At 59.0% G+C, this 20,136-nt stretch overlaps 1 protein-coding gene across 1 annotated transcript in view; it reads left to right on the forward strand.

Annotated features, from left to right (window-relative positions):
- Window positions 1-239: 239 nt before the first annotated feature.
- Window positions 240-20,136, forward strand: part of LOC130018998 (CAP-Gly domain-containing linker protein 1-like) — a gene marked incomplete at its 3' end in the record, with an annotated part of 32,677 nt that continues 12,780 nt past the window's right edge. Inside the window, 12 exon segments of the mRNA XM_056109626.1 lie at window positions 240-324; window positions 1,059-1,600; window positions 5,121-5,245; window positions 6,244-6,466; window positions 10,086-10,260; window positions 10,263-10,282; window positions 10,636-10,739; window positions 11,752-11,809; window positions 12,211-12,808; window positions 12,811-12,911; window positions 14,767-14,871; window positions 16,769-16,975. Of these exon segments, the coding sequence (XP_055965601.1) occupies window positions 240-324; window positions 1,059-1,600; window positions 5,121-5,245; window positions 6,244-6,466; window positions 10,086-10,260; window positions 10,263-10,282; window positions 10,636-10,739; window positions 11,752-11,809; window positions 12,211-12,808; window positions 12,811-12,911; window positions 14,767-14,871; window positions 16,769-16,975 (2,343 nt within the window).

Genomic DNA, 20,136 nt, shown 5'->3' on the forward strand with positions numbered 1-20,136 from the left:
ATGACACTTGGTGGGCTCAGGGGGCTGTGCGGGAGGCTGGGGGTCGCACTCGGGGTGGCGAGTGTCAGACTGGCAGCTCTCTGGGCTCTGGAAGCTGCTGTGGTCGCTCCCCTGAGACAGACTCTCTCCTCTGCTCTTCAGAGATTTATCCCTGAGAACGAGTGTGCCTCAGAAGGCCCCACAGTGGGCTCGACGGTCAGGGCCCGGTAGTGGCCGCGGCAGCGTCTGACCACCTGACCATGAGTCTGCTGAGGCCCAGCGGGCTGAAGGCCCCCACCAAGATCCTCAAGCATGGGAGCTGGGCCCTGAAGGCGCCCTCAGCCAGTAAGTGCGCTCAGCCCGGGCCAGGGGAGACTCATTCCCACCCGGGAACCCCCTCCCGAGTCCTCGCCCGGGAAGGGCTCCCTGAGCTATAGGCACGTTCGCGGCTCTGGGGACAGCTCTCACACAAGAGTGTCGCGTTCTGTGACTTTAGTGTCACGGCAACTGGTGACAGCTGAGGCGACCAACACGCTCCCTCCTAAATGCTAGCCCCCTCACCCGGGCTTGGGGACAGGCTGAGGGAGGTGGACTCACCTGGACTAAAGGGCCTCATTGCCGGCCGTAGCCACAGGACAGTGGGGAGGGCAACCGGCACCCCATGTGACTCTCCAGCCTCAACCTCACATGAGTGACCCTGAGCGCAGAGCCAGAAATAGGCCCTGCGGACTGGCTGGGGTGCTCCCCCCCTAAAAGAAAAAGAAGATGGGCCAGTGGACACAGCAGAAATAAGACACTGGGTTGGAGCTTTCGCCTGGCTTGGTCCCTAGCATCACGGGGTGTGTCCAAAGATTTCCCCTCAGCTGCCCAAATATGACTGTGGCCTGGGATGCTGCAGTAGGTAGGCACGTCCCCTTCACGGCGGGCCCGGCCAGGCTTCGCCACAAGCAGCCCCGGCATTGGCTGGGAGTAGCCCCAAGCACTGCTGGGTGTCCCTCCCCGCCCAACCACACTTTAACTGGACCTGGACAGGCCCTTCCTGACCCTTCTGACCCTTCTGACCCTTTCTGCTGTTCCAGCGGCTGCTCCCGTTGAGAAGTCCGTGCCTGGGGAGAAAACCCCCAGCGCCCCCTCCTCGGAGACGCAGGAGGAGTTTGTGGACGACTTCCAGGTTGGGGAACGAGTCTGGGTGAAGGGGAACAAGCCTGGATTCATCCAGTTCCTCGGGGAGACCCAGTTTGCCCCTGGTCAGTGGGCCGGGATCGTCTTGGACGAGCCCATCGGCAAGAACGACGGCTCGGTGGCGGGTATGCGCTACTTCCAGTGCGAGCCGCTGAAGGGCATCTTCACCCGGCCGTCCAAGCTGAGCAGGAGCTGGCAGGCCGACGATGAGACCAACGGCCTGCAGCCAGCGCCTGCTGCCCGGGTCACACCGCCCCTGTCGGCCTCCCCGGCCCCTGCCGCCGCCCCGAAGGCACCCCAGCCCTCCACAAAGGAGGCACCAGCCGCCCCTCACATCAGCAACCTGACCAGGACGGCCAGCGAGTCCATCTCCAACCTCTCGGAGGCTGGCTCCCTCAAGAACGGGGAGCAGGAGCTGAAGCTCGGGGACCAGGTGCTGGTGAGTGCCGATGGCAGCGGTCGCGGGTGGGTGTCCATTCGCCTGTCTGGTCCATCAGCTTTTGCAGACTCGCGGCTTGGGTGGAAGCACGAGCAGCCAGGACACCTGGTTCTGCAGTTTCCAGCGTGATGGATGCGTGCGGGGATGCTGCCAGTTTTACCAGTTTAGCCAAAACACGGTGGAGGGGTCATGCCGTGGGGAGGCCGCGTGCTTTGCACGCCTCTGACCCGGGTTTAAGTCTTGGTCCCATGTACAGTCTCCCAAGCACATCCCGGAGTGATCCCTGAGCACCAAACCAGAAGTAAGCCCTGAGCACTCTGACTGTGACTCAAAAAACAAACCAACGAACAAAGTTGGAAATCAGTTCCATTGCTCTGGTTTGTGATGTTTATGTTTGGGGCATCACAGGGCTCACCCCGAGCCGCTCCGGGCCATTCCGTGCCCTGCTGTGCGCAAGCCCTGAGCCGTCTCTCCAGACGTGTGTGGTTTGGTGTTTGGGCCACACCTGGCCGTGCTCAGGGCTTCCTCCTGGTGCTGAACTCAGGGATCTGGTAGGGCTCAGGGGACGATCTGGGGTGTCGGGGATGGACCCTGGGTAGGCCACGGGTAGGGACCCGTCTCCGGAACATTCTCAAGAGTATGTTTTGCTGTCTTGGTTGCTCGATCTTCAGACTCAGCCCCTGCTCTTGGGTTTCTCTGAGCAGCTCCTGGAAGGCCTTCGGTGGGGGCGAGGGGGCACCCTTTGTGAGATGAGTTTCTGGTGGGGGTCACCAGGTCCCTGCACATGGCATCCTCAGTCCACCCCAAGCCCATTCCTCTGCACAGGTCCCCTAAGCAGAGGCGCTTGGCTGTAGACAACTGTTCTCCCCCAGCAGAAGCACTCAATAACGCTTTCAGAACCCGTGGGAAGCGGCCGGGAAAAGTCACCTCGGGGACATCTGAGGCGGGCGGCTCTGACCAGACAGACTGGGGGCTGGCCCGGAGCCAGTGGCTTCCCGGGGACCACAGGGATGGACACCGCCAGGCCGGTGTCAGAGCTGTGGAGGCCGGAGAGGAGAGCTGTGAGGAGACCTGCCTGCAGGCGCAGGGTGGCCCTCGGAGGGTCCTGGAGGGTCACGGTCAGGGTTCAGGGATGGCCAAAGAGTAACACGGGGAGGGAATTGGAGCTGGAGGAGACTCACGGTTTAAAAACTGTTTGGGGGGCTGGAGCAGTAGAACAGCAGAGAGGGCGTTTGCCTTGCACTCAGCAAACCCGGGTTCCCCGGTATCCCATAGGGTCCCCTAAGCATCGCAGGAATGAATCCTGAATGCAGAGCCACGACTCACCCCTCAGCATCGCCAGGTGTGACCCAAAGACCCAAAGATCAAAAAAGACTTTTTTTTTTTTAACTTGCATTCACAACCGTCCACACCCGGACACAGGGACACCAGTGTCGTTGGAACAAGGGAGCGGGGACACTGCCACTGGCTCTGCAGTGAATAACTCTGATCAGTTATTCATTTATTGGTGGTGGTGCTCAGGGCTGAGTCCTGGCCCTGTGCTCAGGGACCACATCCGGGCAGGTGTGTGCAAGGCCAACGCCCTGCCCGCTGTGCTGTTCCATCGCTCCATACCTCAGCTAGAGCACGCCTTTCAAAAAAAAGTTTTTGAGGGTTTTTGGGGGGAACCACAACCAGCATAATGGCTGTTTTCTGAAAGAAGAAGGGGGAAAAAAGAAAACCCAAACACTTTCTTTGGTCTTTTTCCTAATTCAAGGAAGGTTTGCTTGGCGCTCCACAGCCTAACGCAGCCGTGGTCAGGAGGCCGTGGCGAGTGGGGGCTGGCCTCAGGGCACTGAGGCGAAGCTCCCGTGCAGGGCTGCGCCCTCCCGGCTCTCCAAAGGGCCTCCTGCCCTTTGCCCCATTCTTCCCTGCGCACAGGAAGTCTAGGTTCTGCGCCAGCTGGCCCCGATGTTTACGGGACTGACCTCCGAGGAGCCCTTCGAAGGCTCTGACATGGCTGTTCCAGACTTAGGCCTGTGGAAGGCGGTCCCCTGCCCCTGGCACTCCCCATCCCTGGCAGTGGACAGGTTGCCCCCATGCTTGTGCTACTTTGGTTCTCTTTGGAGACTCAGGGACCCTCATTGGGGTCACTGGAAATGCCCAGCTCTGACCTCAAGTCCCGTCTGTGCTCGCAAGTAGGCCGGGGTCGCAGAGCGGGACAGTCAGTCGCTCTGGTCAGTCTTATGGTGTCTCAGAGAGGGAGGTCACTCTGTCCGTCCTGTGGCGTCTCAGAGTCCAACCGTGAAGAGCTTCTCCGGGCTGATGTGCGGTGGTTCTCCTGACCTTGGGAGATCACTTCCCTTCTCTCCAGCTGAGCTCTGACAGAATGTTCTGGAGACAGGCTTGCAGCAGTTTTGGGCAGATGATATTTCCAGGATATGATGTCAGGGTCTTGAGAGAATTGACTGGCTTCCAGCTGTGCTGTTAGAGGAGGCTGCTTCAAGGTCGGGGACGGAATGTTCTGTGCCAAATTCTTCGCCGATGACCAACTGTGAGACAGGAACTTTGCAGCCTCTTCTCAGCCCAGGGCCGCCACCCCAGCCACCTGTCTCTTGTTCTTTTATTCCTTGTCACACTCACAGTGCCCAGGGCCCACGCCTGGCCACGGAGGCTGTGCCAGGGCCTTTGCAGATGGCACTTCAGGACTCGCAGAGACAGTTCTGGGTGATGCTGCTACCCCTCGTGCTGCGAGTGACGCCCTAGCACGTGAACCCAGTCCTACCCCAGACCCGAAAAAAGAAAACTGCGCTCTCGGGCATTATTAGTTGAGGTTTCTCTCTCTCTCTCTCTCTCTCTCTCTCTCTCTCTCTCTCTCTCCCTCTCTCTCTCTCTCTCTCTCTCTCTCTCTCCTTTCTGTTTTGACTTTTTGGTTTTGGGGTCACTCAGGAATCAGTCTTGGCGGGCTAGGGGGACCATCTTGGGTGCTGAGGATTGAACCCAGGGTGGCCGCACACAAAGCAAGTGCCCTTCCCCCAGTGCTCCAGCCCTATTTGTCAGCATTCCCGTCAGTGTCCAACGCTGTGATTCTGCTTTGCTCTGCGTCCCAGGGGCCAAGCGTGAAGCCAAGGCATAGTGAAGGAGAACTGGAAAATGGAAGTCCGCTAAGATATGAGAACAGTCATTTTCCTTTAGCTGGTTTCTGGCTTAATTGTTCTCCAGCGGTGGGGTTGCCACGGCTCCGCTCCCACACCCACGGGGCAGCGACCCCCTCGCCACACCAGGTGGCTGGCCTGGGTCAGAGATTCCCGGGGGTGTGGTCAGCCAGGCCACCGGTGTCAGCAAGTGGGTGTGAATGCCGCTGCCTTGCATGGACACTGAGCAGCAGCATCTGCTCACCCTGTAGGGGTTGCAGGGGTAAATGGCACCTTGACCTTTGGGATTTCTTAAGGAAATCCCTACTCTGAAGCCAGAATGTTCCTTCTCGGGGGTGGGGGCGCTGTGCGCAGTCCAGGGTGCCTGACCTGCGTCCCTCCGGCAGGTGGGAGGCGTGAAGGCCGGTGTGGTGCGCTTTCTCGGGGAGACGAACTTCGCTAAGGGGGATTGGTGTGGTGTGGAGCTGGACAAGCCGCTGGGCAAGAACGATGGCGCCGTGGCCGGAACGAGGTAGGTGCACCTGCCCCTCCCCCAGACAGCCTGGAGCAATGCACGGTGCCCGGGAGGCGCTGAGGGGACTGCAGGCCACTTCACTTGGTTCTTAGGCGGGGCCACTTCCGGTGGCACTCGGGGACCCTGCAGGGATGTGGGGACAGCCTGGGGCTCCCACATGCAGCTGTGCTCGGCCCGCAGGAACCCCCCGGGCCTGCTGTCACCCTTCAGATGCCGGGGAGGCTGCTTGGAATCGCCCCTGGTTTGCACGGTGGGGGTGGGCGGCGTGCGAGGGAGTGTGTGTGTGAATGTTTGAATGTGTGTGCTTCGGAGTGTGGCTATGTATGTATGAGGGTGTGTGTATGTGAGCGTGTGAGTGTGGGGCTGTGAGAGTGTTGGTGAGGGCATGAGCATGTGAGTGTTGGTGGGGGTGTGAGCATGTTTGTGAGGGAATGAGAGCGTGTCATTGTTGGTTTGAGAGCGTGCAAGTGTTGGTTGGGGTGTGCGTGTGTGTGACTGTGGGGCTGTGGGAGTGTTGGTTGGGGTGTGAGTGTGAGTGTGTTTTTGTTGGGGTGTGAGTGTTTGTGAGTGTGGGACGTTGGGAGTGTGGGAGTGTTGGTTGGGGTGTGAGTGTGTGGGAGTGTGGGATTATCGGTTGGGGTGTGAGTGTGTGAGTGTGGGGTTGAGGAAATGTGGGAGTGTTTGTTGGGGTGTGGATATGTATGTATGAGGGGTGTGTATATGAGTGTGTGAGTGTGGGGCTGTGGAAATGTGGGAGTGTTGGTTGGGGTGTGAGTGTGTTTGTTGGGGTGAGTGGGAGTGTGAGAGTGTGGGACTGTTGGTTGGGGTGTGAGAGTGTGGGAGTGTTTGTTGGGGTGTGAGTGTGTGGGAGTGTGGGGCTGTGGGAGCGTGTTAGTCTGTGGGCGTGTGAGGCTGTGGGACTCAGTGGACGCCTCGGTCGGCGCCTGTCTCTCTTGCCAAAGGGGTCTTTTGTCCCCCCCTCCTCGTTGTCGCAGGTACTTCCAGTGTCAGCCCAAGTACGGCTTGTTTGTTCGCATTCACAAAGTCACCAAGATCGGCTTCCCCTCCACGACGCCGGCCAAGGCCAAGGCGGCCCCCGTGAGGCGTGTGATGGCCACCACCCCCGCCAGCCTGAAGCGCCGCCCGTCGGCCTCCTCGCTCAGCTCCGTGAGCTCCGTGGCCTCATCCGTGAGCAGCAGGCTCAGCCGCGTGGGACTAGTAAGAAGCTCCCCCCACCCCGCGCGGTTCTCAGGCCCTCACAGACTCCCACGGCCCCAGGGGTGAGAGGCGGAGCAGGACTGGGTGGGCTGGGCTGCTCCGGGGGGGCAGGCGAGCGGCTTCCCAGCCACCACCGGTGACAGGAGCAGGGATGGGCCTTTCCTCGGGTGCTCAGGGCTCAGGCCGCCTTAGGGATGAAGTGGGGGAGCTGAAGAGGGCGTCGGAGGGTCAGAGCGGGACCCAGAGACTCTGGGGAACGCTTGGCGCTTGGCGTTGCCTGTTTGCTCTCTCCGTCCCTCCCTGCTCCCTCCTGTCCCTCTGCACCCCTGTCGACATGCAGAGGGGCCTCGACTTCTGTCCATTGCGGGGCTGCAAGTCAAAGCTGGGACCTCGTGGCTTCTCCCCTCACGTCTCTCTGAGTCCTAAACACTAAAGTGTGTCCGAATGTGCAAGGGTGTCCTGAGATATTGTCCACAGGGAAACGGGCCCACGATGGAGATGTGTCCCAGGGGGCTGGCTTTGCTGGGGGCTGCGCTTCCTGCCGCCCCCTCTGCTCCGTGCATTGACCCTTGATGCGGAAGAGGAGGGAGTGAGTGTGTGTGCAACGGAAGATACAAAACAGATGACACGGGAACGGGAGCCAGGAGGCCATGCGCCGTGGGCACAGGCCTGGGGCCAGTCCTGTCTTGCTCGACCACCACCAGGTTTCCCTGCCCTGCCTCCATCCTCACGTCCGAATCCTCCTTCCCCTCGCCTCACCATTTAGGAGGGGAGCAGACTCAGAAGCCCCTCGCCTTCCCTTGCGAGCCAGCCCGTTTGTGGAATTCGGTTTTGTTTTTCTGCTTGACTGTGGGCCACACCCTGCAGTGCTTGAAGGGGCCGTTTGCAGTGCTGGGGTTGAGCCGGGGCCTCCCACATCCGAGCAAGAGCCCCACGCCTGAGCCGTATCTCCAGCCTCCCCCCGCTGTCTTGTTTGTTCTGTTCTGGGGTCACACCTGGCAGAGCCCAGGGCTTTATCCCGCCTCTGTGCGCGGGATTATTCCTGGCGGGCCTCCGGGATTGAGCCTGGGCAGCGCTGGGGCTTCGCTCTCCAGCCCTTTGGCCCCTGCCTTGCATATCTTTACGCAGGGCGGAGCTCACTCCTGCACTGCACATCACCGTTAGCACATATGACAGGAATATAGAATGATTCTGTGTGACTTCATGGAAGTATACCTCGACAATGTAATTCCATACGTGCACACACAAGTGTTCACACACACACACAGCGACTCATACATGTACACGTAGTGCATACCATATATACACAGGCTTATGGGTATATACACACAGGCACGTACCTACATAGACACAATGCGCGTGTGCACACAGGTGTGTGTAGATATGCCCAGAGGAACGTACGTGCATGCATACATACATGCACACAGGTCCGGGCGTGCCCTGTGGGAGCCTCCCGGTTCGCTTGTTGGCTGAGTTGCTCTCTGAGGTACCAGGCTCCCACAGAGGGTCTGGCCTTGCTGGCATGGAGCCTGGGGCCTCACACACCACGCGCAGGGCAGAGGCTTTGGCATCAACATCCTGAGTTCAGTTCGTGGCCCCCACCTTGCCCAGCCCCTCAGCGCTCGCCTCCCCCCATGCCAGGGGTGCTGCTTTCTCTCTGCTCTGGCGCCTGAACTCACAGTCTCGTTCGTCTCCACGGTTGGCTGAAAGAAGCCGTTCGCTCCCGGGCTGGTTTCCTCAGGGAGCTGTCTCGGGCCCAGGAAGCGTGTGTGTGCCCCACCGCTCAGGCCAGGAGGCTCAGGGAACACCGCCGCCCGCCTTTCCTAGTTTTTTATTTTTGCTCTTTGGTTTTGGGGCTCACCTGGCAGTGCTCAGGGACTCCAGGCGTGGTGCTTGGGGGCTGCTCCTGGTGGAGGGGGTTTGAGCCCAGGTCTTGTTGGAGACCCCCAAGGCTGTCAAGCTCTTCCCAGCCACCCCTTGAAATCAGAGTTGAGTGCACTTCCCGGCAGCACTGCACATGGCTGGGCCCGAGAGCTCGTGTGCTCCTAGAAATTTTATTTATTTATTATTTGGTTTTGGGGCCACACTCAGGGGTGCTCAGGGCTTATTCCTGGCTCTCTGCAGGGGGGTTGTGTCACTCCTGACGTTGCTGGATCTTGAACCTCTGAAAGTACCTTCCCCCACCCCCCCCCCACCCCACAATAGACTCTTTGGCCCTGGGGAGAGCATTTAGTAAGTAAAGTAAGTAAAGGCCCTCCCGTTGATCGTCAATTTGCTCGAGTGGGCCCAGTAATGTCTCCATTGGAAACTTTATTGTTACTGTGTCTGGCATATCGAATACTCTCGGTAGCTTGCCGGGCTTTTAATCTGACCAATATACTTTAAGTGTATTGGGAAGTCACGGCCAGATCCTTACGCAGAGGCAAGGATGAGCCGCTCCCCGGACAGAACCAGGTAGCTCGAGAGCTCCCAGCAGGCAAAGCAGCAGTGGACAGCCTGGGCCCTGCTGGGCCCGTCAGTCAGCAGGCAATTGGCAGCAGCTCAGATGATGCAGGGAAGCGGCAAGAGCAGGGCGATGGGTCAGGCGTGGCCGGGCAGAAGGAGCGGACATCCTCGGCCACCCCCGCCCCAGCCCCCGCCACCGTGTGCCTGAAGAATGAAGACCAGGTCCCGCTGTGTCCCCGCCTGCAGGGGCCGTTGTGCCGCAAGGAAACTGGGTCTGCAGAGCAACCATGAGCGACCACGAGCCCAGGACAGAACGGACAGGACCCCCGGTCCCCGCGGCCCTCCAGCCCACTCCCCTCCCCTCCCACTGTCTTTGCCTCTTCTCTCCTTCCCTTTGTGCTTGATCTTCCCCTGAGCTGCCCTTGCTGTCCTGCTCTCTGGGCGTGAGCCCTCACACATGCTCACCCACCACTTGTTCCTTTTTTTCCTGGATTTTGGGCCACACCCCAGCAATGCTCAGGACTTCCTCCGGGCTCTGCACTCAGGAGTCACTCCTGGTGGGCTCGGGACCCTATGGGGTGGGTACCTGGGATCCAGCTGGGGTCAGCGGCCTGCAAGGCCAGCGCCTTCCCCGCAACTTTACCATTCTAGCCTCTCATCCCCCACTTTCGAAGGCAGATGGCACAGGGGTCTTTTATGGGGTCACACCCAGTGACCCTCAGGGGCACGAGGCCATTCCCAGAGACAAGAGTCTCTGGTTACTGTTATTCAGGCCTGGGGCGGGTGCTGGGGAGAGCGAGGTGAGCTGGAAGGAAGAGGAAGAGAGAAGGGCCAGGCTGCCCTGGGAGACCCAGACGGACCTACAAGGCTGAAGATGCTGGAGCCGGCCTCAAGCTCATGCCAAGGGCTCAGCCTTAAGGAAGCTCAAGCCAGAGCGGGCTGTGGAGGGGGCTGCCTCCGGCTCTCCAGAAGAGTCTCTGGATTCCCACGAAGCCCGTCAGTGGAGCTCAGGTCCTGTCCAAGGATCTTCGGGAAGGTTTCAAGACGCTTCTGCTAAGAGTCGCTGGCCCATATGCAAGGATGCAGCGCTGCTCCATGTGCTTTGCTGAGGATAGCCGTGTGCATGCCCGCGTCCGCCACCCCCACCCCCTTCACGTCTCTTTTTCCTTTGCAGTTGCCAGAAACCTCCTCTCGCTATGCCTGCAAGATCTCCAGCACCACCGCCCTCCAAGAGGCACTGAAGGAGAAGCAGCAGCACATTCAGCAGCTGCTGGCCCAGCGGGACCTGGAGAGGGTGGAGGTGGCCAAGGCCACGAGCCATGTGGGGGTGATAGAGCAGGAGCTGGCCCTGGCCGGGACAGGCACGACCAGGTGACGTCTGTGCAGACGACAGTGCCGGGGCCAAGAGACGCTTGCGGCAAATGCTGGGCGCGACCTTGGTGCAAGCAGTGCAGGGAGAGGCCGTGGGTCCCCGTCTGCCGTCGTTGCGGTGGCATCCGGCGCGTGGTTTGATCACATGCCCCTTATCCTCACCCCGTGGGGTTCCGGGAGCGCCAAGTTGTCCCCGCTGGTGCTTTCGTGGTGTGGTTCCCTTCTGGCCTTCCAGAAACGCTGCAGCTTAGGTGGGAGACGCGTTCAGTGTGCCGCGGTGGCAGGTGGCGCTACCAGCCCACAGAGGGCTGTCGGGGGCGGGCGAGGACACTCACGCGCAGTTGCCTCCACAGCACGTCCTGGAGCTAGGGGCCAAGATGGACAAGCAGCGGGCCATGCTGGAAGCGAGCGACCGGGAGAAGGTGGAGCTGCTGAACCAGCTGGAGGAGGAGAAGAGGTGAGGCCGTGCCCCAAGCTGGGGAACTGCCTCGGGCGGGGCGCGCCCGGCCTTCCAGGGCTGTGAGGACCAGAAACCACCGGGTGCCCAGTCCTGAGCGTGGCCACACGGGGGGGAATGGGGGAAGCTCACTGGAGCCCAGGCACCCCCGGCCCTCACTGCTGTGTCCACGTGGCCTGGTGTTCCGGAGGCCTGTGCTGGGTGGCTGGGAATTGTCGTATCCCAGTGGGGCCCTGTGGGAGTCCCTGGGGTTAATCCTGGGCGGGAGGAAACCCACAGCACCCATGGGGCACGGCAGCAGACAGGCAGGGCTCAGGCCAGGCTGCAGACAGACGGACACGGGGTGCCGGCCAAGACGGTCTTCTCAGATGGGCTCCCGGCAGTGTGGTGCCCAGGGGCACTGCCAGTGCCCGGCTCAGCCCCTCAGCTCCACATGCCGAACTCGCCACGTCCCCTGGGAGCCCCTCCTGCCCCCCCGCCCTGGCCCCGAGTCGTTTGCTGCTTCTCCCCCAGGGGCTCAGTTGTTGTCCCGATGCGGGGACAGGCGCTGGCTGGGAGGGACTGGCACGCACACCTGGTCAGTCTCTAACCACCTCTGTTAGCTGCGAGGCAGAAAAGGCTGATATGGCACTGCGCCTGGCATTGGCTCGACAGAGCTTCCTCCTGTAGCCTGCGGGTCCCACCCAGTGCTCGCAGCCGAGGGGACTCGCTGACTTTCTTTTTTTTCTTTTTGGGTCAACCCAGCGATGCTCTGGGGTTACTCCTGCCTCGGCACTCAGGAATTACTCCTGGCATTGCCCAGGGGACCATAATGGGATGCTGGGAATTGAACCCGGGTCAGCCACGTGCAAGACAAACGCCCTGCCCGCTGTAATCTCGCTCTGGCCCTCGCTGACTCTCTCAGCCCTCCTGTGTGTGGAGCCGGGGGCTGGGTCGGGCGCGCATCTACAGGATGGTGGCCCTCATGGGGGGCAGCAGTGACGCCCCTCACAACTCTCCCTCTCCCCCACAGGAAAGTGGAGGACCTCCAGTTCCGAGTCGAAGAGGAGTCCATCACCAAAGGCGACCTGGAGGTAAAGCCCGGGCAGGTCCCAGAGGCTTGCAGGGTGCAGGCAAGGATGCGGGGTGGCCTGGCCGACCCCGCCGGGACCACTTCTGCTGGAGACTCAGAATCAGACAGGGATACCTGGGGTCATGCACCTGGGAGGGCCCGGCGGAGGCACCTCTGCTCCTTGGGGCCGGAGGCTGCTGTTGATGAGCGTTTTTCTCTCGTTCTGACAGTTGGGTCTACGCCTTTGCCTCAGCTTTGATTTTCAGTCGAGCAGCACAAATCAAATCCTTTAGAACCCCAGTTTTTTGGAAGGTATTCCTTAAAACAAGAAAAAGCAAACAGTCAGTTTGCAAAAGAATAATTTCTATTTCTGCTTCCTTTCCTTCCTGTTTTAAGTTCATGGAAATTTTGTTTTCCCACCAGAAGGAGGTGAAGGCCCTGCAGGCGGCCTCCGAGAAGCTCGCCAAGGAGAACGAGGGGCTGAGAACCAAGCTGGACCATGCCAACGAGGAGAACACGGACGTGATCGCCCCGTGGAAGTCCAAGCTGGAGACGGCCATCGCCCCGCACCAACAGGCCATGGGTGAGCCGAAGGCGTCCGTGAGCCGGGGCGTGGGCGCCGAGGCGGCCGAGCTGGCCGAGCTCAAGATGCAGATGGAGAGGCTGCAGTTCGAGTACCAGCAGGAGGTGGAGAACTTGAAGGCCCAGCAGGTGGCTGAGCGTGCAGCGCACGCCTTTGAGCTGCAGACGCTCAGGTCGCGGCTGGACAGGACGGCCCAGGAGCAGAAGAACAGCCTGGAGGCCGCGCGGGCCAAGCTGGACCAGACCGAGGACCAGCACCTGGTGGAGATGGAGGACGCCCTGAACAAGCTGCAGGAGGCGGAGATGAAGGTAACGCACCTGGAGGAGTTGTGGGCCATGTGTAGTCAGCAAGCCCAGGCCCTGGCCGATGCCACGGCACAGCTGGAGGCCACTCAGCAGAAGTTCTTGCAGCTCGATGGGCTCCAGAAGGCCAGTTCCGAGGTAAATTGGGAATGGAGAAGCTCAGGCGGCAGCTCCAGGTGGCTGAGCGGCAGATTCAGGAGTTAGAGAATGCAGAGCGGGCCGAGAGTGGCAGGTTGGTACCCGGGCGCCCTCGCCCACTTCCACGCTCGGTCCCTGCATGCTGTGTGTCAGTGTGCTCGCCGCCGTGTTCCGGCTTGGTGCTGACAGGTCTCCCGGTCACGTCCCGTGCGGTTCCCTCTATGGGACTGAGAACGTGTCGGCACGATTCTGGGGCGGTCATTGGTCCCCAGCACCCGGATGCCATGCTAGCCTAGGCCCTGGCTAATCGGGCCCATCTGGGGTCTTTCTGAAACAGAGAACTCTTCACAAGGCCAGTGAGAAAACAAGATAGGAGCCCCCAAAGCAAACCTCTGCCCCCCCCCTTGGGCCCCCTGCGTACTCGCCGACTCCGCCCAGACCCTTGGGCTCGAGGCTGACCGCAGGGGTCCTTCCCTGACCTTGCTGACCACCTGCTCGTGTGACTGGCTTTGCCGTTCTCTCCCCGAGGCGCCTCAGTTTCCAGCTGGTGCTCAATGCCTCTGAACCTCTGAGCTCCCTCAGGGCTGGTGACGTGGCCCATCTTGGTATTTCTCATTGCCAACCCCTCCCTGCCTGCAGCACAAGCCCCAGCCCAGCCCTGCAGAGATTTCATCCCTTTCAGCCTCTAAGGGGTGCTTGGGCCAAGTCCGCCTTCCAGCATGGCCTCCTGCTGGCCACGGGCATGGACTCTCATGGTAGCCCTGACCCTGGGGAAGGACAAGACAGTGAGATCTGGGCCAAGCCGAGGAAGCTGCAGTTCTCACCAAGGAGCCCCGAGAAATGCCCTTTTCCTCCTATAGGATTGTGGTGGCAGAGACGCGCCCTCCCAGCCGCCTCCCTCCCACCCCCCTGGCGCTGTGCGCTTTGTTGGAGAAACTTCTCTGTTGGCCAAGTTGGAAGGGCTGTGGGATTTGTAGACAGGACTGACAGACATAACAGAAGGTCCCAGAGACCCCCGGGAGTTCCTCTCAGGACTCAGGACTCCTTAGCTGGCATTCCAGAAACAAACGGAATCAATTCCTAGGACACAGCAGGGGATAGTTGACCCACTTGTTCGCATCAAGATGTAACAAACATCAAGTTCTGTGACTGCTGTCTAGTGGATTAGAGGTTCTTCGATTTAAATTTCATATTGAGACACCTCAGACTTTTAAAGTCACAGACAAGAAACTACAAGAAAGTAAATCTTGGGGGCCAGAGTGATAGTACAGTGGGAAGGGCATTTGCCTTGCACACGGCCTACGTGATTTCGATCTCCAGGATCCCATAGGGTCACTGTCATTGTCACTGTCCTCCCGTCGTTCATCTATTAGCTCTAACGGGCCAAAAAAAAAAAAAAAGATAACCTGTTCTTCCCTCCTTCCCCTCCCTTTCCCTTTCTTCCCTGTTTCCTCCCTCCCTCCTTCGTATCCTTAGCCTCCCTCCTCCCTTGCTTACGTCCTTCTTCCTCGCCAAGCCATGCTCTGGGCTCTGGGGTCCTCCCGCCCAGCAGTAGTGGGTCTTTTCTGCTTGTGGACCGATCTCAGGCTCGCCCGGTGGTGCTGCAGTTCCAACTCGGGCCTGGTGTGTACTCCAGCCCTTTGTGCCGTCTCCCCGCCCCTGGAAAGTCAATCTTTCTCATAGGCTTTCTTATTTTCTGGTCGCTCCAAATTTAGGTCTAGAAAACGCCTCTGTTTGAGCCGTTTTCAGTCACCACTAGACAGTCATCACCAGAACTGATGGCGCCAAGGCCTTGGCTTCGAGAGCTTCAGGCAATCGCGCTCACCTCACACCTCTGTTCTTTGGGGTTGTGTTGGGTCATGGGCTTCTCATATGTGCTTTCTGTTTTGTTTTCCCCTTCCCGTTCCTGTTCGTCTTTTTGCTCCATTCACTCCATCCTTGTCACTCTGGTAGGCCGAGAGCCTGGCCGAGGAGCTGCAGGGGAAGGAGCTAGCGCTTCGTCGTCTTCAGGAGAACTTGAACGAAGTCAGTCGAGTGAAGGAGGCTTTGGAGAAAGAGCTTCGGAGTTTGGTGAGTACCAGGGGAGTCGGACGCTGATCTTCACCTTGCTGAGGGCAAAGCGAAGCCTCCTCAGGCGAGCTCGGCCCTATCGCCTCTGAGGCTCACGAGCGTGTCAGCTAGAAAGCCCCAGGGGCTGTGCGAGCCCCCATTGGGGCAGCAAAGGTAGGTGCGCTGCTCTGTCCCCTCTGTGCCCGTCGCCTCTGCCTGATCAGTGAGTGGCCAGCGATGCTCCCGGAGTGCCGGGCTCCTTCCTCCCCTCAGCAGCGCCTCAGGCTCCTCTCCCATGCCCCTGCCCCCTCGGCTCTGTCTCCCCTGGCAGCCGGGAGCCCTGGGGGCTCACAGCAAGGGGAGGGGGTGAGAGACATGTGCTGGGAAGGCCGCTTTTCTGGAACCTTCCAGACACCTTCCTGCACTGGATCAAAGTGTGTTTTCTGGTTTTCTTTTTAGGATTTGTGTGTATGTGTGTGTGTGTGTGTGTGTGTTTGTTTGTGTCTTGGGCTTTTTAGTATTCATCTGTGCTGAGACCTTCACCTGGTGGCCCTCAGGGGACCACGTGGAATGCTGGGTATTGAACCTGGGTTGGGCACATACAAAGCAAAACACCTAAAGTATCTGGTTGTTTTTGTTTTTGTTTTCTTTTTTGGCTTTTTGGGTCACACCTGGTGATGCTCAGAGGTTACTCCTAGCTCTGCACTCAGGAATTACTCCTGGCGGAGCTTGGGGGACTACATGGGATTCCGGGGATTGAACCTGGGTCAGCCACGTGCAAGGCAAACGCCCTCTCCACAGTCCCATCACTCCGGCGCTGGACCTTGATGAACTGGGCCTTTCCATTGAGACTGTACTGACGGGGTCCCGTCAGGACCCGAGACTGAGCCCTGAAGGAGCCATTCAGAACCCTGCGGGAGGTTTCCAAGGGAATCGTCCTATCGTCCTTGCCGGGGCAGCATGGGCCCAGCACACGCAGCATCACAGTCTATCTGTGTATGCTCGAGAACATGTGTACACACGTGTGTCCACAGCCATGCACACACCCCAGTATACACACATGGGCTTCTGTCATGTGCAGACTCATACATGTCCTTGGACATGCAAGCAAGTACATACATACTTGCACAACTCACTCGTGTTTGCCAGGCAGGTACACACTGGGCATTGATAGCTGAGTTTGGGGTGGATTATTTTTGTTTTCTGGGTTTTTTGTTCTTGTTGTTCTTGTTGTTTTTTGTCTTTTTGGGTCACAGCTGGGGACATTCAGGGGTCAATCCTGGCTCTGCACTCAGGAATTACTACTGATGGTGCATCCCCTATGGGATGCTGGGGATCAAAGGCGGGTTGTGCAAGACAAACACCCTCCCCGCTGGGCTATTGCTCTGGCCTTGGGGTGTATATATATATATATATATATATATTTTTTTTTTTTTTTTTGGTGGTGGTGGTGGGGGACTAGTGCCATGCCTGTCAGTCCTTGGAGGCGACTCCTGGCTTTGTGCTCAGGATATTCCTGTTAGTGCCGGGATTCAGACCGGGGCCAAGTGGCCTTACTCAGTGCTCTCTCTCTCCCAGCCCCCAGATGATCACCATGTTTATTGGGGCTCCCCCCAAACTCGGTGGTACTCCTGGCTCAGGGTCTAACCGGCTGGCTGTTCTCGAGCGCCTGGACCCTGTGCCAGCCCTTCAGCCCCCAGTATCTATCTATGTTCTAAGTGCAAGTTCATTTTCACGAACATTGTGTGTGTGTGCTGGTGAGCAGAGTCGCCGTGTGTGTTCGGGTATGTTTGTGTGTGTTGTGTGCGTTGTGTGTGTGTGTGTGTGTGCACGCGCGCGTGTGTGCTGGGGGCAGGCAGGGGGCCTGCGGCTGACGGTGGCCCCCGGCTCCCCGCAGGGGGAGAAGGTGGACGTGAGCCGCAGCCAGTCCCAGGCTCTGCAGGCCGAGCACGCCAAGTCCACCACGGAGAGCCAGGCGCAGCATGAGGAGGCGCTGCAGGCCCTGCAGAAGCTGCTGCTGCAGGCGGAGGAGAAGCTGCAGGCGGTGCAGGCGGAGAACGGGAGCCTGCTGCGGGAGGTGGCCGAGCTGAAGACACAAGCCGACGAGGCCGAGGTGTGTGGGCGCAGGGCCGCCGTCTCGGGGTCGGGCTCTGTTGGGGGCCTCGGCCTGCAGCCTCAGACACTTCCTCTGCCCGTCGGCGCCTGTGAGAGCCGGAAGGGGGTTGCTCCCGGGGCGCCCGGCAGAGCACATAGAAGCCCAGGGACCCCAGCTTGGGCTGTCCGTTTTGTTTTCAGCTTTTTCGGTAAGTTCAGGCCTTCATGTTTTCACTTGATTGCTCAAAGGCATTTTTTCATGTATCAAAGAAATGTTAAGGTTCGAAGCTCAGTGGGGAGAAATAAAGCGGCTGGAACTAGTGCAGTGAGAGGGCACTTGCTGTGCACGTGACCTACAGGGGGATCCCCAGCATCCCCCAGGGTCCCCCAAGCACCCAGGAGGAAGCCGTGACCTCTGCCGGGTGTGAACCCCAAAACAAGAAGGAAAATAATGTACACACACATATATGTGTGTACATACATAACATGTACATATGTGTACATCTTTATATCCATATAATAAAGGTAAAGGTAAAGGCCCTCCCGTTGATCGTCGATTTGCTCGAGCGGGCCCAGTAACGTCTCCATTGGAGACTTTGTTGTTACTGTGTCTGGCATATCCAATACTCTCGGTAGCTTGCCGGGCTCTCCGAGAGGGGCGGAGGAATCGAACTCGGGTCAGCCATGTTGGCCGCTTGTAAGGCGAACGCCCTACCTGCTGTGCTATTGCTCCATCCATATAATAAGTGTATTTTAATTCATATGTACATATTTTGATACATTTTCAGTTTTACACGCTTGGTCCCATGTATAGTTTATACATATATGTGTATGCCTATACATGTATGTGCTTGTATGTATATGTGTGTGTATACATACCTATAAGCCAATGCAAAGAAAACGGAAGCGAGCTTACATCAGAGGAAACCAGGGCTGCTGAGTGGCAGCCATGGCCCGCGTGTGTGTTGGTGCCCGGCCTCTTTCCACCACGCACCAGAGCCAGGGCTACGTCTCCTCTCTGGACCACCTGCACGGCCCAGTTCTGTGGCCAGCAGCCTCGTGTGCATGCTCAGGTCAGCCCCATTCCGGTAACCTGACCGTCAGCGGTCAGCTGCCCAGCACACACCAGTAGCCTGCTGCAGCTCATGGCTGCTGAGCTGGACAGAGAAGATAGCCCTTGCTGCAGAAAGTTCTGGAAAGTACATGGCGGTTAAACTATGGTGTGCATTGAGACTCAGAAACGAAGACGCACAACCCGTTGCTGACGGGCAGGGAGAGCAGGTGAGGGAGACCCTGGCCCGTGTGCGGCCACTCCTCCTGGAGCCTCTGGGCCCCTCCCAAATTTCTGCAAACACTGCCTCCCATTGTTCATCGATTTGCTCGAGCGGGCCCACTAATGTCTCCATTTTGAGACTTGTTGTTACTGTGTTTGGCAAGCAAAACCTGTTGGCTTCAGTCTCCAAAGCTTGGTGGATTAGTCTGGATTTTCTATAAAGTGTATAACTTTTGGGACTAAGTCCATTTCCTGCCTCTGTTTGTCCCTGTGAAAATCGTTTGACAACCAGTGGTTGCTTTTCCCTTCCCCTTCTGCACAAAGTTCAACAACAAAATACTTTTTGTGGTTCTTTGAATTGTACTGAAAACTAGTTTTTTAATGCATCCCTTCTATGACAGAGTGATGGATTTTGTAATAGAATAATTGAAGTGGGGGGAAAAAATCTTATGCCCCAATGTCAAGATCCAACTGTACTTAAAACTTCCGGGGAGCTGTCAGGAATAATTTCAGACGGCATTTCAAAAATAAAATAGGCTGATAGTAGAATGGGTAGTGCTGCCTTGTACTCGGCCAACCCGGGTTGATCCCCAGCATCCCGTCTGGTCCTCCAGCCCTGCCAGCAGTGATCCCTGAGCACAGAACCCTGAGCGAGACCCGAACACCACCAGGTGTGGGGCCCCCATCCACAAAATAGGCAGGTAGATATGTTGAGCCCAAGAAGCTAACTGTGTTTGAGCCTCTCCATCCTGCGAGTGTGTGTGTGTGTGTGTGTGTTGTGTGAGTGTGTGCGCGCGCGCGTATACACCGTGTGCAGGTAAGACTACTCTGCCATTTTCATTTCTGGTATTTAGGCCGAGTGTAAGAAGGGCCTGGAGGAGAGGGGCCAGCTGGAGGAGCATGTCAAGAAGCTGGTTCTGGAGAACCTATCCCTGGCCAAGGACAAGGACAACATCATCCAGAAGCTGCAGTATTCCTATCATGAGCTGGCGTGGGATCAGAAGTCGCTGGTGCAAGAGATCGAGGAGCTCACGGCCGAGAAAGAGTCGGCCCTCGAGAAGCAGTTGGAGCTCGACAGCCTGTGCGTGGCCCTGAAGCTGGAGCGTGACGGCCTGGCTCAGAGGAACAAGGAGCTGCAGCTCGAGAAGGACCTGCTGCGCCAGGAGCAGGAGAAGCTGGGCGCCAGCCTGGAGGCGGCGCTGCAGGCCAAGGAGCTGCTGGGCACCGAGGCCAGCTGCCTGCGCACGCAGCTGGACGAGGCCACCAAGACCGTGCACAAGGCCGAGCTGGAGGCGCTGCAGCAGGAGCTCCAGGGGCTGGCGGCCAGCCAGGGCGCCCTCGAGGCGGCGCTGCAGGAGGCCAGGGATGCAGCCCGCAGCCTGGAGAAGACACACGCCAGCGTGCTGCAGGCCAAGGAGGCGCTCGATGCGGAGCGGCAGGAGGAGTGCCGGCGGCTGGCGGAGGACAGGCTCGCGGCACAGCAGGCCCTGGCGCAGGAGCGGGAGGCCCGCGCCCAGGAGACCCAGGCGGCCGCCCACGAGGCCAGCCAGCTGCGAGGCCGCCTGGGGCTGCTGGAGCAGGAGGCGGAGGAGCTGCGGGCGCGTGCCCAGGGGCTGCAGGCCGAGCACCTGGACCTGGTGGAGGAGAAGGCGCGGTCAGACAAGAAGGTGGCCGAGATCCTGCGGGAGAAGGAGCAGCTGGCCGGCAGTTACTTCCTCCTCCAGAAGGAGGTCAGTCGGCTGGCCCAGACCAGCAGCCACGTCTCGGCCAACCTCCTGGAGGCCCAGAAGGACAAGATCAGGCTCACCTTCAAGATCAGAGAGCTCGAGACGCTGCAGTCTTTTACGGTAAAGTGGAGCAGGCCGACCCCCGTTGGCCCCGGGCACCCCCTTTTAGCGGTTAAGAGG

This window comes from Sorex fumeus, unplaced genomic scaffold (genome assembly GCF_029834395.1).
Source record: "Sorex fumeus unplaced genomic scaffold, SorFum_2.1 ptg000348l, whole genome shotgun sequence".
Taxonomy (NCBI): Eukaryota; Metazoa; Chordata; class Mammalia; order Eulipotyphla; family Soricidae; genus Sorex; species Sorex fumeus.